This window comes from Fusarium phalaenopsidis (genome assembly GCF_050370095.1).
Source record: "Fusarium phalaenopsidis strain FUZ10S chromosome Unknown contig_32304, whole genome shotgun sequence".
NCBI lineage: Eukaryota > Fungi > Ascomycota > Sordariomycetes > Hypocreales > Nectriaceae > Fusarium > Fusarium phalaenopsidis.
In genome coordinates, this window is record NW_028145404.1 from 4,493,464 (window position 1) to 4,509,245 (window position 15,782).

The following is a 15,782-nucleotide window of genomic DNA, read 5'->3' on the forward strand; positions in this document are numbered from 1 at the left end:
GAGGGTACCATTGGCCGACGTAACCTTGTGTAAGATCCGCTGTTGGTGAAAAGCCAACACCAACCCTTCCAATGTGACCTTGTCCACTTTATCCCAACCTCCTTTATCCTCCAGGCAGTCCCCAAGTCCAAAATGCCTTCAATTGAAGATGACGACGAGTCTTGTCGCTCTTTTCACTTTCTTCTTCCTAATGTTGGTGAGACGGAAGAGGTGGAGCGGTATGAACTAGGGGGGTTTCACCCTGTCCACCTCGGCGACTTGTTTGAGAGGGTCGGTATCGGATTGTTCACAAACTTGGTGCCGGAGGCTTCGCAACAATATGGCTGGCCCGTGACCTTCTCGACACGTGCTGGGTGGCCCTCAAGATAGTCCTTGCGGAAGAGTCGCAGGCTGTTGAATCCAGCGTAACTCTCGCCCACAGCGCAGACAACACAGCTAAGGGGGGATCAGCAAGAGTCAGTACAAGTACAACAAGGGAGCTCTTACGCTGTACCAAGTCCAAAGCAAGACATGATGGCGAGTTTCTCAACAGTCCTTTTCTGCAAGTTCCATAACGAGTGCATTGGCAAGGCCATAATAATGATATCTCCAACCGCGTTGGTCGCGATGAGTGATTGGATGAACGGGATATAAGCACCGCATTTCCCCTGACCAGTCCACTGCGCCGAGACCGGATTGCAGAGGAAGATCGAAGCGAAGACGCATGCGATGTTCCACGCGATGACGAAGCCCAGAGCGATCTTGGAAGACCATTGCATAAATCGAGTCGGAAAGATGCGGAGGAAGGAGCATAGCATGCTTGCTTTGCAGAGGGCGAGGAGCGTGATGTAGACGGGCTGCATTCCGAACGAGACGTGGAGAATCCATGGGACGTTAGGTAGCACTATATCAGTTAGCATGCCATATACCGGACATCATACTTTCCAACCGTAGGCTTATAGACGCCTTGGCAAACTAGCATTGAAACGCCCATAGGCTGAGAGCGCGTTAACAGTCATCGTCGAAATAGACATTCTGCCAACTTACCGTTGCGAGCATAACCAGCACATCATCCAATCCCAGGCCTGGGCCCCAGAGCCGCCCTATGACCCCCAGGGCAACGACGATCGACACAATGAGAACGACAATGCAGTTGACGATGAGCTCGATGCGCACCTCGGTCGTGACTGGCATGCGCTGTTCGGGTAGCCACATATCGTCGAGTGACGAGAGGAAGCAATTCGGGCAGTCGAAAACGATATCACCGGCGGTTCAGCCTCCTAAAAGAAAGAAGAATTTCTATTGCAATGCCCACAGTTCTGAAGGCCTAATAGGTATCAAGCTAACAGGATCCAACTGCCGGTCCTCGCATGCCCGTGTCACCGTGGTCATTGTTTCAAAACATGCCCACACGCAGGCATTGTGTTCCTCCGTAAGCGGTATATGTATTTGCGTGCGAATACTACTCCAGACTGTAACTCTGGGTGTTATCCGCACATCTCCCGGCCCCGTGATCCATGAGAAATAGTTTCTATGCCCTGTAGGGTGCGTTGCTCCGAGAAGTGTTACCATGAATCAGGGGACATCGTAATGAAGTAGAGAACTGAGTCGATATGCTCCACATATTTCCAACGGTATACCCACTTGCTCGTCTCACTACGGATCGGGACGATGGGCACTTGGACATTGTCTTGGCGTGGATATTACCTTTCTAGACGGATGTGAGGTGTTCTGCGGCTGACCAGGTGGCACTTGCTCTGACCCAAACCGTATATTATATCTCGTATATATGTAGGGACCAAGATACTTGACCAAGAAGATGCTCTCGAGTTCCAATGCCTCAAACTTACGGGCCTGCTGGCGCGACTATGAAAGGGGGCCATCGGCTAAGTTGCTCAGCATCAACGACCTTGTCACAATGCATGCAACCAGTCTCCCGGGAGCCTCGCCTGTTTTTAAACCATTTCCTGTTCCGAACAAATCCCCGCGGACGTTCAAACCATGATCCTGGCTCCGTCCGAACCAGCACCACACATGTCAACCCACATCCCACAACTTTCAAAACGTTGAGGGTACACTAACTCGGGTATCTCTGCGACTGGGTGGTCGGAGTTGATGCAAGTACAGGGGATTCGACGAGGTTGGCTCTATCGTGCGACGAGTAATTACCGACCCACTGGCAAAGGAACCCTTCGTGCGTCGATCAAGACCAAGAAAATTGTATAAATACTACGTCCAGACGAGATTGCAAGAGAACCCACATCCCAGACACCAATTGCATCCCTTCCTATCAACAAAATTCCTTCCATAAACCCCAAAATGGCTGAAACACGCACCACCAAGCAATGGATCCTCGCTGCTAAGCCGGTTGCCATTCCCACCATCACTGGGCCCAACCCTACCTTTACTATCAGGACAGTAGAGCTGCCGCCCCTGGAAGAGGACCAGATCCTGGTCAAAGTGCTCTACTTTTCCAACGATGCGGGAATTCGCACCTTCATCGGCTGTACCGTGGGCGAGGACCGCATGTATCTGCCCCCTGTGCCGATCGGGGCCCCGATGCGCTCGGGAATTATTGGCGAAGTTCTGGAATCCAAGTCAAAGAAATTCACCGTTGGTGATTTGATAATGGATTTTCATCTTGCCTCATGGAGTGAAAGGGCCATCCTGAACGACGCCCTCGTTCAGCCCGTGGCCCCGTTGCCAGCTGGCCTATCTATCACCCACTACCTCGGTGCCTTTGGAGGTTCTGGACTGGCCGGTTATGTTGGTCTACTCCACGTGGCTGAAGCAAAGCCCGAACATACAGTTGTTGTCTCAGCTGCTGCGGGAGCAACAGGATCAATGGTCGTCCAGGTTGCAGTCAAGCTCCTCGGAGCTAAGCGGGTGGTAGGAATTGCTGGAAGTGATGAGAAGTGTGCGTGGGTACGAGGCCATCTCGGTGCTCACGCCTGCGTCAATTACAAGAGCCCTAACTTTGTTGAGGACTTGAAGGCTGTGACACCGGACGAAGTAAATGTTTTCTTTGATAACGTCGGCGGCGCCGTCTTTGATGGTGTCCTCACCCGCATGAAGAAGCACGGCGTCATCGCTATCTGCGGAGCAGTCAGCATATACAACTCGGAGGAGCCCACTACGATACGCAACTGGTTCGAGATTGTGTCTCAGCGGTTAACCATCAAGGGCTTCTTCATGTTTGACTACATGGATAAGGTGCCTAAGGCCATGGAGGAGATTATTGGTGCTGCGGCTGAGGGACGTATCAAGGTTGATATCGAGGATGTGGTTGAGGCCACCATCGAGGAGGTTCCCAATGTGTGGATCAACGTGTACAAGGGCGCCAACAAGGGCAAGTCGGTCACCAAGCTGATTTCTTAGAAGGAGGGCTTGGATGCGTGCTAGGGATAAGAGCAGCCTGTCTGATGTTATGACTATAGCGATGAAGAACTGTGCACTGCTTTTTACACGTGTACAGCTTAAAGTTATGAAGACCGTTTTGAAAAAATAAGAGAAGTTTTTAAACCGAACTATACCGATGTCTATAAATGTCTATCTGCTTAAAGCAAACTTAAATATCTAATACAAATACGTGTCAAGAAAGTAAGTCTTATCAGGAGCCAAACCAATCGGCATAGCCAGCTGATTCTCCCTAGTATCCCAGCTTGAAGCCACCCCAGTTCAACTTGGTAAAGGTCAAATCCGGGTCGTAAGCATCCCTGACCTTGCGCATTCTCTGAACATTCTTCTTCCCATAAGTCTGGATCGGATCTTGCCACTCTCCGGCATCGCCCATGTACAAGAAGTCCGTCGCAAGGCCCTTGGCATGGTTATCCTCATGCAGCCGCGCGAGATGGTGTTTCTGCCAAGCCGTGACGCGCAAATCATCCTCTTCGTTCGCCCAGGACGTGGTAAACTGCCACCCTACTTATTGTCAGAACAACACCCTTCAAGAACTTGAATAAAGGCAAGCCAAAAGCCTAGAGGTTTCGCAGCGCCCAAGCGCACTTACAGATGTAAGACTGGTCATCGTTCAGACCAAATGTGTTGCCAACACCGTTACGCTTGCTAACAGCCACAGCTGACTTGGGGGCAAAGTTCAAGATGAACGTGGGGAGGAGACCAGGGACATCAGCAATTTCGTCTATAGCCGCGATCCATTGGTCGTAAATGTAGATCAGTTGCTCGGCGTTAGGCTTGATAGTATGGTGGCCAAACTGAATACTGTTGATATCATGTTAGCTATGTAAGTCCGTAATACATACTCAGGCAACATACCGGAACATCTGGTTTGGCGTCTCCATCTTCGAGTGCCACTCGACCGGCGGCATCACAGCATTGGTGCGGCTCACGGCAGGAATGGCACTGAAAGCAGCGAACCTTGGTGGCGGCGACTCTGTCGTCTCTTCGAGACCGAATACCTGAGGAGTAGCTCGTTTAGTCGTGGTGTTGTAGTTGATGTTGATAACCGCGCCAGCGCCCCTGCTTCCATCTTCAGACAGGAGCATCTTGCAAGCCGCACGGATGAAGTCGTGAGCGTGCTCTTGGTCGAAGATCTGGTACGTGCTGCTCACGAGCGGAACGTCATACGTCTTCAGCTCAAACTTGGTGACGAGGCCGAAACTGCTGCCGCCGCCCTTGAGTGCCCAAAACAGATCCGGGTTAGACGATTTGCTGGCGACAACCTGGGTGCCGTTTCCAAGCACCACATCGTAGCTAACCACGTTGTCCATAGTGAAACCATACTTGTTAATGAAGTAACCCACGCCGCCAATGAGCGTCAGGCCCGGAACTCCAATGGTCTTGAGACGCCCGCCGATGGTGTACAGCCCATGAGGAGCAAGAGCCGTGTACACATCAACCCATTTTGCGCCGGGGCCGACATCGATGGTGGACTTGTTCAAGTTGACGTCGAGCTGTTTGAGACCATTGAGGCCGACGAGAACGCCGTTATCAATGTTGTTCGAGCCGGGGTACTGGATGGTCAGCAGAGTCTATTCAGAGCACGGTGGGAAACTCACATTCATGTGTCCACCACCACGGATGGCAAACTGAGCCTTCTCCTTGTGAAATATGGTTACAGCGTCGGCAACGGCATCAACAGTGGTAGGGAGGAAGATGCAGGCTGGCTCCATATTGGATCTTTTGTCCCAGAAGTTTATTCGCTCAGACTCGTAGTCTGAGGAGTTGGGCATTAGGAGCTCCTCGGGGTAGGTCGATTGCAGCTGAGCGCAGGCATTTTGAACGCTGCTACTGACGGTCAGTGCGAGAGTGCCTGTACTGCCAGCAATGGCCAACAGGGTGTGTGTTGGGAGCTTCATGGTGAGGGTTGTTGATAGGAGATGGTAGATTGGTATTAACATCACTTCAGATCAAGGGAAAACAGTTGCTTTATATATCTTGAGACCAGCATCGCCGCAGGACGCGTCATATAGACAACATTCTCGGTATACGACAGCCACCTCATCGACACTATGCAAGATCCACAGAAGAAACCGATTGCAAGGGCGCAGTGCTTCTGTCACATCGTAATCTAACCGACTCCAGAGTGGTAGGGACTTCCCGCCAGCCCTAGCATCACTACCGGCATATGTTTTGCATTTGCTGCCGGCGCTGCCCGTCATTGGCTGAATGGCCATCAATGAAGATCATTGCCCGCTCTCTTGCTCTGCTCAGCCCTAGTGCATTGAGCCCCTATGCTGAATCATTTAACTTTGTTAGTTAGTGTGGTGGTCAATGTTTCGCCTCCTCGGTCTCGGTTTCGGTCCCGGTCCCGGTGAGACCCCAAAGAGCCAAAAATATCTCGCAGGACCTGTGAGCCTTGATATACTGGTTCATCATGACGACTCTCTTTACGCGGCCTCATCTCAGCCCCATGAGACCGGCCTCATGTTTCCCGAATGCCTTTGGGAATTTTTCTATGTTTCCTGAGACTATGGTGAGGTGGTCTCGGCTAACAGTGACACCAAGAACTCCGTCATTGCTACAATCCAGTATTCCCTAAGTTCGAGACCGATAGAGGACGGCGAGTATAGCTTATCATCCTAAACTACAGAAAACCTACCATAGGCGCCAATCCAAGGAAGTGCTAGGATTTGGGAGTATCTTGATAGACTTTGGCATTCTCAGCATCACTTCTTGACAGCATGAGGATAAGGCTACCCTAGAACGCACCACATATTTTTGGACTATGACCACTATGATGCTACCGCATAGAGAGTAATGATGCTAGTTTCCAGAAAACCGTTTTTGGATGTCTTTTTTTGCTTGCTTAAATACTATACCCCCTATTTATGTATCTTTTGCATCGTCCATTTCATGGCAAAAAACATCTAGCTTGTCTCACCCAAAGCCTAGTTCGTCTAGATTTATCCCTGCCAATTTCTCACAAAACCAACATGACTAGAAATTGTGGCAAGCTAATCCCTTATAATCGACTTGCCTTCAAAAAGCTCAAGTCCCGCGGAGCAGTTACCTCGGCCATGATTTCATCCCTTGACCTGCCCACATCCTTGCTCACAAGCTCCGTATAGAGCTTCTGGATCCTCTCAGTGACTGGGCCTCTCTTTCCATCGCCGATTGTTCTTCCATCGACTTCGGTAACATGTATTTGTGATGGGAACGTTCCAGTGCAGAAAGCCTCGTCTGCGCCGTAAACTTCGGTGAGAGTAAAGTCGAGCTCACGAACAGTGATACCGTTGGCTCGACACACATCAATCGTCTTTTGACGTGTGATACCCTGCATCTGGTTATCCTTGGTAGGAGACCAGACCTCATTATCTCGGATGATGAAGAAGTTGACCGAGTTGCACGTCTTGACGAATCCGCGAAGATCAAGCATAAGTGCCTCGTCAACGTTCATAACATTGGCGCTGATGCAAGCTTGGACGTCGGTGGCCTTGGAGATGTGATTCCACTGCTCATCTTTGACATCAGGAGGACCGCGTCGAACCCATGTCGTAGCAAGTCTCAGCCCTCGAGTCTTGGAGTTGGGATCAACAGCCTTTGATTCCGGAATGATGACGATCAAGGGCAGGCCGATGTTGACGCGGGGATTTTGGTATGGCGTGGACTTGAGGCCACGGCTCACGACGAGGCGGATGTGAACATGCTCATCTTGGCCCATGTCGTTGGCATCAAGGGTATCATGGATCAATCTGAGGAGGTCCCCTTTTGAGAGCCCGAGGTCCATGTACATAGCCTTGGCAGACTGGAATAGGCGGTTGATGTGCTCTCGTGCAAATTGGACTCGGCCCTTGTTCGCGCGAATGCCTTCCTAAAGAATAATTAGATAAAAGGTTTGTGGATGTGAGACGTAACTTACCCATATTCCATCTCCAATGAGGAAGTTGGAGTCAAAAACAGAGACCACAGCCTCTGCTCTCGGAGCCAACTTGAACTCTCCTGTGACGCCATCGCGGATTCCGACCTTGATTGGTCAGTCAATTGCATCTATAGCGCCGCGATAGAGGTTGTCTTACGCGAATAGTCTCATTCTTGGCGTTAGGTACGGATGAGTGAGTCGAGCCGGAGCTCTTGTCTGTAGTGTTTTGACCTGTCATTGTGAGGCCCTGATGTCGATAATGCCGGTTGCAAAGAAGCCCATTGACCAAACGCTCTCAACTGCGATTATGTATATTGTAAGAGATGAGTTATACTGCCTGAGGCGCATATATATGGCGTGCTTCGGTGTCGACCGGCGGTTGACTCGGTCGTAGCCGAGCAAGAATGCCGAAAGTCAATTCGGACGCGTCCGACTTGTCGACGGGCTGAAAGATAAGCCTTATTGGCTAGACCTGGGTGTTGTGACCAGGTACAACTCTTTGAAATGAGCCGAATTCGTTGACAGCTTCATAATGCCTCACGTTACAGGGAATAAACCACCTGTTAATTGGGTCCGAGAGGGTCAGAATTCATGGTGTCATATGATTCTGCTTCAAGTTTTGCGGAATTACTCGTACCTGACGGGATTTCTCCTGCTAAAACCCACCGTCTTCTTTGCGTGATAGCAGCGCTGCTCTATCGTCATCAGCACGCCCTGTGGTTCGTCTGTTATCACGTCTTGGCCCCGTATTTTGCTCTCGATGCGACGACTTGATTGACTCGAGCACGCCCAAAGGAGCATAGTCAGCTCGGTAGCGTCCGAGAGGTGAGCTCGGCCTCCACCGAGACCTTCGATGTACACCGAGCGCACTATCATCGCTTCCATGTTATCTGGGTTTGCCCCACGAGATCCGGGGAGTTGGGAAGCTAACTTTGCAACCCCATATCTTGTGTCGACTCTATAAAACCAAGCCCATGGATCGCCGTCAATCTTTCCTCGATTTCCAGCACACCACGATTATATCTCAATTTTTGCGCACTTTCTGAGATCATGTCACTTCACGAGACTCCTGACAAAGATCCTGTCAAGGATATGCATCATACCGTGTCTTCGGATGGTGGAGATGGTTCGGATGCAGTGTTGACAAAAGCTCAGGCCAAGCGTCTCCTCTTGAAAACCGACTTGGTTGTCATGCCGCTTGCTGTCTTGAGTATGACACTTGCATTCTTGGACAAGGTACTGATTACCATCAGCTGTGAGGTACTGTGTACTGACTTGAAGTTCAGAACGCCCTTGGTTACGCTGCCATCTTTGGAATCAAGGATGATGCCCACCTCAAGCCGCAGGAGTACAGCTGGCTCAGCAGCATCTTCTACTTTGGTTACCTTGCCATGGAGTTCCCTAACCTCTGGCTCATGACCAAGATCCCTATTGGCAAATATGTCGGTACGTGTTTGGTCATGTGGGGAGGCTCCCTCTGTTTCATGGCACTCTGTCACAACTTTGCTGGTCTGGCAACAATTCGTTTCCTTCTTGGTGTCTTTGAGGCTGCTGTGCTGCCATGCATGATGATCATCAACTCAATGTGGTACTTGAGGCACGAGCAGCCTCTTCGCACAGCATTCTGGTACAACACCTTTGCTGGAGTCTTTGGTGGTATCTTGTCCTACGCTATCGGACAAATCAACGGGTTCTTGTCCACTTGGAAGGTGAGTTTGCGGTGTCTTCCTCTCACAAAATGTCTTGGAACTAGTCCCGTACTAATAGTCTCCTCTTTAGTATATCTTCCTCATCTATGGATCGGTTACTGTCCTTGCTGGAAGCCTTGTGTTCTTTGGCCTTCCGGACACTCCGTCTCAAGCTTGGTTCTTCACTGCAGAAGAGAAGAAGTTGGCTCTCATTCGACTTGCACCTAACCAAACTGGCGTCGAATCAAAGAAGGTGAGCCATTATAAGCTATTGCCGACTGACAGTGAGAAATGCTAACGGCTCCAATAGGCATTCCACACACCTCAGATCTGGGAAGCTCTCCGTGACCCTAAATGCTACTGCATCTGGCTTGGAGTCTTTGGATATGCTATCGCCAATGCAGGCATCACTAATTTCAACCCACTCATCATTGCGGGTTACGGCTTCAGCAGGACAAAGACTGTGCTTATGGCTACTCCTCAAGCAGCTGTGGCCATGGTCAGTCAGGCGATCCTCACCACTATTGCCTTCTTCATCCCCAACTTGCGTTGCATCTTTTGGATTATGGGCGCAATCTTTGGTCTGGTTGGTGCGGTGATGGTGCATTCTCTGGATGTCGCAACTCAACGAGATGCTTCCCTTGCTGGTGTGTATCTCATGGGTTTTTACAACGTCCCATGGGTCTTTCTCATTAGCTTGTCCTCTTCCAACACTGCCGGCGCGACCAAGAAGAGCTTCATGGGCATCTCTATCGCGATTGTTTATGGTATGCATATTCCCGCCGCTCTAAAACCGCCTCTTACTGATAAATATTGATTCTAGCTGTCGGAAATATCGTCGGGCCCCAGTTCTTCCTGGATAGGCAGGCGCCCACGTATGCTCTGGGAATTGGCTCCATGCTCTGCGCGTTTGCCCTAATGGCAGCTACTGGCATGGCGTATTATGTCCTCTGTGCAGTCGAGAACAAGAGACGAGATGCGCAGTACGGAAAGGCTCAGGAAACTATTGATGCTGGGCTGGAGGCAGAGAGGAACGACCAGACTGATGGACAGAACCCCAACTTCCGATACACATACTAGACGATGGGTTCTGGTCATGAGTATGCATGGAAGAGTACAAGTGTTGAGCGCATTGTAGATATGAATAGTAATGTTCTACAAGAACACATTGTCACTGCACAATCATGTGCAGATCTAGAGTACTGACTAATTAAACTTGTCTCGTACGATGAAACTGTCTCGGTGAAATTCCAATGGTGGAAATAGGGGAGAGAATTGTGGCCTCGGCCTCACCCGCACTATTCATTCTCCCGCCAGACCAGGATGCCGTTGGCGTACAGTCCCGTAATGATGCCGACGCCTCTCTTTGCGTCCTTCACGGCTGTCGTGCTTGTAGGATACTCTGTGCTGGAGTAGAGATACTTCAAGCCGCCCTCCTCGCTCCACTCCGCAACAGCAGAAGTCGCTTCGCCCTTGGCACAGTACTCCTTCATATCTGGTGATGCAGCCTCGAGTTCGCTCGGATCATTGCAGATATGTCGCGTCTCGGCAAATTTGTTGCATGCCGGCACAAACGGGTGACCAGCGATAAGGAGTTTGCCGTTAGCCCAAGAGAGGTTGTCGGGAAGGAATGGAACACGGATTTTGGTAGGGTTCTCAAATGTCAGCTTGTTTGGTGTGTTGAATAGAAAAACAGTTCCGGAAGAGGTGGAAGAAACGGCCACGGTCGAACTGTTGAGCACTTCAATGCCATTTGCGAAAGGGACTCGCGCGACGACGGTTGCCTCAACTTCAGGGTGTTCGAGGCTCACGTGTACGACAGGGCCAAGAGGCAGGGATAGGTAGGTTTCCAGGAGGCTCAGGAATTTGTGCTGTGCCCTGGTGAAGTAGTGGGCATTTGTGACATAGAACTCCTTCTCATTGATCAAGGCGATGGCATTGGGAGCGTGAATAAGAGGGTGTTCGATTGTGCGGATGTGCTTTGCTGTCAATGACGCGACATCCAGCTTGAACAATTCAATCCGAGGGCCTGCCTTGGCATGGTTCGTCACATAGAGCGTCGATGTCTCCTTGTGAAACGCAAGCCCCAGCGTGTGGAAATCTTGAGCAGAGGCGAAGTCTGTGAGCTTGATACGGATGAGAGACTCGGCATCTGGTTTGGATGCACTTTCGTAGTCATAAGCCCAAAGGTCAGCGTTAGCAACTTCTCCTTCGAGGAACACGCCCTATTCCCAAGTTAGTGAGATCTGCAAAGAGAAGGGAGCTCATGGTATCCATACCATGACCGTGTTCCATCGCTCCCTGCCGGCATCACAGGCAATGATGGCCAGGTGATGTTCTTCGAGGAGGAAAACATCCTCGCAGCTCCTCATGCGGTCTTCAAACTTGATCTCATATTTTCCGAGAGAGTTGGTCCGGTGGAGCCGAGCAGGCGTGTTTGTATAGAAGAATGAGAGAACGGCAGAGCGCTCATACAAAAAAGGTATGAGGAGGCCCAGCGCTACAACGCCCTGAAGTTGGTCAGTATCATTCTTGTTTCAAGGATGAGAAAACTCACGAAAAATCCCTTCAAAGCCATGACTTCTGAATTAGACACGTCAAAGGCGAGATGAAGAGTAAGAAATTAGTCGGGAGGGAGAAGAAGGGATACCACCCTGTGTCACCACTCGGATTTACAAAGGTCCGACCGTAATAAGCTTGTTGATTAATTCCTGACGCGTTTCGTCGGAGTAATTAATAATCTTTGGGCCAGGTTTATGCAAGCATCCATGTCTCGGTTGGGGCTTACATATAACACTGTTGATCACTTGTACGAGTGATTGGGGATGAAGGGTAACATGCACAATTTTTGTAAGGCTCAAATGTCGGTTCAAAATTCAAGAACTACCACTTGACAGGGAACTTGTCCGGAAAACGCGGAACCAGCACCTGCATAGCGAGGGCGAATGTGTCTCGTGGTAACTCAGTGTTGGCTATCTAAACACTAAGACATTTTATGAATCTTTTTGCAGATGGAACACGACTGACAAGAAAAATTCTTTGGCTGTGCATGGTGGTGATAGCTAGTAGATGTGTCTCATTGGCTATGAGCGACATTTAGAGGTATGGTAAGCGGCGATCACTGTGCTCTAAAGCCGAGGTCTCCGGGCTGACAAGCGTAAGCAGAACGAAGATGAAGACGACATGATAAAAAGTCACTATTGCTGAGCAGCATGTCGATGAATAATTGATACAAGGTAAACTCTTGGAACCAACCCAGGATAGAATCTAAGTAATTAAGTTTGCTTTACAGCACTCGGCCGGCATTGGACTATCCTCACGTGCCATGGCGTCAACCAGTTCATCTCCACAAGCCCGGACCCGTCCGAATCTCTGGACTTCACAATCTTTGACTCCTCCAAGTGTCAAACACACCTAGGCCCTCCAACCCCCCAATTACCACATGCTCTCCAATCTCCAGCCTTCTGTATCGAAGGCATGTAGTCGCTGCCATGCTCGAAAAGTCAAGGTTGGCCCCCAAGTATCAGCATCTCTCAACCTCGGCTGACTCCGACGGTTGAGTGCGATCTCAAAGTACCCCGGTGTTCTGCATGTATAAGACAAAATGACGTGTGTAATATCACCGAATGCGTCTCATATCCATACTCTGTACTGCAGAGTCTTCAGGATCAGATCAATGATCTACAAGCGAGGTTACGCGAGGTGCCAGACCAACACAACCTGGTCATCGGCACCGCACCCCATGGCATCCAGCCAGTGCCAGCCAATCTTCAAAAGGAAGCTGAAGAGGTGGGGTTTCTCACAACAGGAGGATCCAATACGTATTCCGGAAGTAAATACGGTGAGTAAAGTTGACGCCCACTATCACCAGGCTTGCTGATTTAAACCCTGTAGTGGGTAGTGCTGCTGGATCAACATTCGCAAGAATATTCTTCAAACAACTCAATCTGGTTCCGTCATGGGCCACTGGCCAACAAGGGGGAAGCCTAGACATGTGTCCGTCGGAGAGATCCGCTGCTCTTCCACCCCAGCCAATTGCTCGATCTCTGCTCGCCATCTACATCGCTCGCGTTCACATTTGGTGGCCATTCCTTCAACTACCCTACTTGAGGAGAGTTTTTCAGCACATATATCAAGAACCAAGGCAATGCGCCGACCACGAGAAGCTTATCGTATTCATTGTGCTTGCGCTGGGGAGCTGCCAGGTCACCCTGAAGGACAAGGATTCCCCTGCGACGCTGGATCTCAACGATTCTACTTCGTATTTTCAAACAGCTCTACGATTCTTCAACAGTTTTCATGATCATCCCCGAGATCTGTTTGGCATTCAAGCAGTCTTGTTATTGGCTGTGTGGATGCTTGACTCGTCTTACAGCAGCCACAACAATGATCTGTGGCAACTCAGCAGGTATACTATGTCTTGTGCGATTGAAGCTGGACTGCATAGACACAATACCGACTGGGGATTTACAACTGAAGAGCTGGAAGTGAGGAACCGGACTTGGTGGTGCGCTTACAATCTTGAGCGGTTGGTAGGCACTTTATTAACCCTTGAAGACTTGAGCTAATAGGCATATAAGACAAGTTGCTACAATCACAGGTCGCGTGCTGTCCATACGCGATCATGCCATACAGGCTTTGTTACCTACGGCTTCAAGTTTCGACAGTCTAAATGCACTCGAGAGCTCAGCAGCACTCATCTTCCACAAACACAACGTTCAGCCCTTGCGCCACATGATAGCCCTTCGTCGCATCGGCGGTCGTATTCTTGAGTCCATCTACATCGCTAGAGGACCAGATGGCACAGCTATGGACACTACTTTTCAGCAGATTTGCGCAACCTCTGATCAAATCCGCCGAGATCTTGAGACATGGGAGCAGCAACTGGAAGGGATGGCACTGAAACCTTCTCGTGAGTACTCTGAGATGAAGATTGAGTACTGTCTCTTGCAACTTTTGTTGCACAGACCGTCGCCGACTTTTATGGTTCCCTCTCGTCAGATGGCCTCATACTGTTCCAGAGCGGCATCGACCGCAATTCACCATTGGTCAAAGATTGATACAGACTATGGCATCTCGGCAGTATGTCGCTGTTTCAGACAACTCCATGATATTCTCTTAGTGGGATTAGCTGCTTTATACTGCGACTGGTAAGCAGTGATGCCCTCCCGGTCAATTTCACTTGCTGATATAAAAGTTACAGGCAAAGCATGGCACTCCCTCAAACCAGGACTGAAGATGCGCAAAGGGGATACCGCCATATGGGCGACACGAGTGCCTGCCTTGACCTCATTGAACGTGGAATATCCCATATGAAAGCATCTCATCTTGCACGATACCGAGATCTCTTCCAGGCTGTGAGGAACAAAGTCTATTCAAGGACCTCAGTCGCCGAGACCTCGCCAATGGAGTCCATCCACGTCGACCCGACTGCACCTCCAGAGCCGTATGCTACATCAGAAGGCCTTACTTTTGATGTTAATGATGAAATGGTGTACTCGATGGGAGATGGCGTGGAAGCCTATATGAACCAAGTCAACGAGTTCCTGGATGGTGGAGGTTTCGATGTAGACGAGGCTCTTAATGCTTGGTATGACGCTCTTATGGAAGAAATGCAGGGCAACTGAATATCTGATTTGTAAGCCTTTGTGTTTATTTCGAGATATCGGCGGATTTTATAGTAAAACCCATTATTTACAATGCACTACTTGTTTCTTGCCTCTAAAACACAATACCTCCACCATCTACTACCATATCCGCACCATTGATATAACTGCCAGCTTTGGAACACAACAAAAGAACCAAGCCACTCAACTCCTCGGGCAATCCCATTCTGCCGCTCGGGTTCCTTTGTGCCCACGTTTGCCTTGCATGAGCCAAGCCCTCTCCCTCATTCAAGATGGTATCCATATACCCAGGGCTGATGCTGTTGACCGTTATCCCGTATCGTGCCCACTCGGCAGCGAGGCTACTCTTGAGCATCAAGATAGCTCCCTTTGAGGTGTTGTATGCAACCTGTGGCTGGGGAAAGTTGACGCGATGTGCTGAAATGCTTGCAATAAAGACGATTCGACCACCGTCTCCCTGTTTGACCATCTGCCTTGCAGCTGCTTGCGCACAGATAAAGCTTCCTGTCGTGTTGACGTCTAGTAGCTTTCTAAAGTCGCTGACCGGCATGTCTAGAGCATGACCACAGTTGACAATTCCGGCGAAGCAGACGAGGTAGTCAACCGACCCCAAAAGATCAACCGTCATGGCCACGGCATCAGCAACGGCGTCTTCATCGGTAACATCAACCGAAAAAGACTCAATCTTGGTTCCAGGAAATTCTTCTTTGAGCTGATGAATGTTTCTTCGCGCAGCTTCCGAGGCAACATCTAGATCAAGCAACATGAGGCCGCTAAGTCCGTGTTGCAATAAGGCCCGGACAACGGTCAACGCAATGTTCCCTGTACCTCCGGTGACAACTGCAGTCCCCGGAACAGTAAACCGAGATGAGGCGTCATCGGAACGCGAGGCTATGCGCTTGCCAGCACCGGGCAAAGAGGTGAGGCCAGTTGCGAGCGTCATTGAGGGAATTTGGCGCTTTGTGAGATCGGCTCGAGCAGCTGGGTCACTCATAATGGCAGCGGCAATATTTCAGCTTTGTAAGATGATATGATTATACAATTAGTAGCCAAGAAGCAGTTGAAAGTGTTCATCACTTCCCCGCATTCCTTGCGGGTTGGACATCTCGATGCTCTGTTCAACACGTGACGACTTGCATGTAATTGGTACTCGAGTGTGCCCGTTAC

General features: G+C 50.1%; 7 protein-coding genes across 7 annotated transcripts; 2 read left to right on the forward strand and 5 right to left on the reverse strand.

Annotated features, from left to right (window-relative positions):
- Positions 1-236: 236 nt before the first annotated feature.
- Positions 237-1,194, reverse strand: LRP88_10636 (uncharacterized protein; the record flags this gene model as incomplete). Its single annotated transcript, XM_083247088.1, has 3 exons — positions 237-435; positions 487-883; positions 1,023-1,194. The coding sequence occupies 3 exons, from the start codon at positions 1,192-1,194 to the stop codon at positions 237-239; spliced, it is 768 nt and encodes a 255-aa protein (XP_083098201.1).
- Positions 1,195-2,298: 1,104 nt separating this feature from the next.
- LRP88_10637 (MDR family NADP-dependent oxidoreductase) lies at positions 2,299-3,357 on the forward strand (the record flags this gene model as incomplete). The annotated part of the gene is made up of 1 exon (XM_083247089.1): positions 2,299-3,357. One exon carries the CDS (start codon positions 2,299-2,301, stop codon positions 3,355-3,357), a length of 1,059 nt encoding a protein of 352 aa, XP_083098202.1.
- Positions 3,358-3,628: 271 nt separating this feature from the next.
- LRP88_10638 (FAD-binding oxidoreductase) lies at positions 3,629-5,297 on the reverse strand (the record flags this gene model as incomplete). The annotated part of the gene is made up of 4 exons (XM_083247090.1): positions 3,629-3,900; positions 3,989-4,200; positions 4,255-4,970; positions 5,058-5,297. 4 exons carry the CDS (start codon positions 5,295-5,297, stop codon positions 3,629-3,631), a joined length of 1,440 nt encoding a protein of 479 aa, XP_083098203.1.
- A 1,106-nt stretch (positions 5,298-6,403) lies between these two features.
- On the reverse strand, positions 6,404-7,538 carry LRP88_10639 (aminotransferase; the record flags this gene model as incomplete). The annotated part of the gene is made up of 3 exons (XM_083247091.1): positions 6,404-7,252; positions 7,301-7,405; positions 7,458-7,538. 3 exons carry the CDS (start codon positions 7,536-7,538, stop codon positions 6,404-6,406), a joined length of 1,035 nt encoding a protein of 344 aa, XP_083098204.1.
- Positions 7,539-8,392: 854 nt separating this feature from the next.
- Positions 8,393-10,068, forward strand: LRP88_10640 (major facilitator superfamily domain-containing protein; the record flags this gene model as incomplete). Its single annotated transcript, XM_083247092.1, has 5 exons — positions 8,393-8,536; positions 8,587-9,009; positions 9,080-9,241; positions 9,299-9,755; positions 9,812-10,068. The coding sequence occupies 5 exons, from the start codon at positions 8,393-8,395 to the stop codon at positions 10,066-10,068; spliced, it is 1,443 nt and encodes a 480-aa protein (XP_083098205.1).
- Positions 10,069-10,286: 218 nt separating this feature from the next.
- On the reverse strand, positions 10,287-11,566 carry LRP88_10641 (uncharacterized protein; the record flags this gene model as incomplete). The annotated part of the gene is made up of 3 exons (XM_083247093.1): positions 10,287-11,213; positions 11,268-11,498; positions 11,546-11,566. 3 exons carry the CDS (start codon positions 11,564-11,566, stop codon positions 10,287-10,289), a joined length of 1,179 nt encoding a protein of 392 aa, XP_083098206.1.
- Positions 11,567-14,709: 3,143 nt separating this feature from the next.
- LRP88_10642 (uncharacterized protein) lies at positions 14,710-15,609 on the reverse strand (the record flags this gene model as incomplete). Its single annotated transcript, XM_083247094.1, has 1 exon — positions 14,710-15,609. One exon carries the CDS (start codon positions 15,607-15,609, stop codon positions 14,710-14,712), a length of 900 nt encoding a protein of 299 aa, XP_083098207.1.
- Between the last annotated feature and the right edge of the window lie 173 nt (positions 15,610-15,782).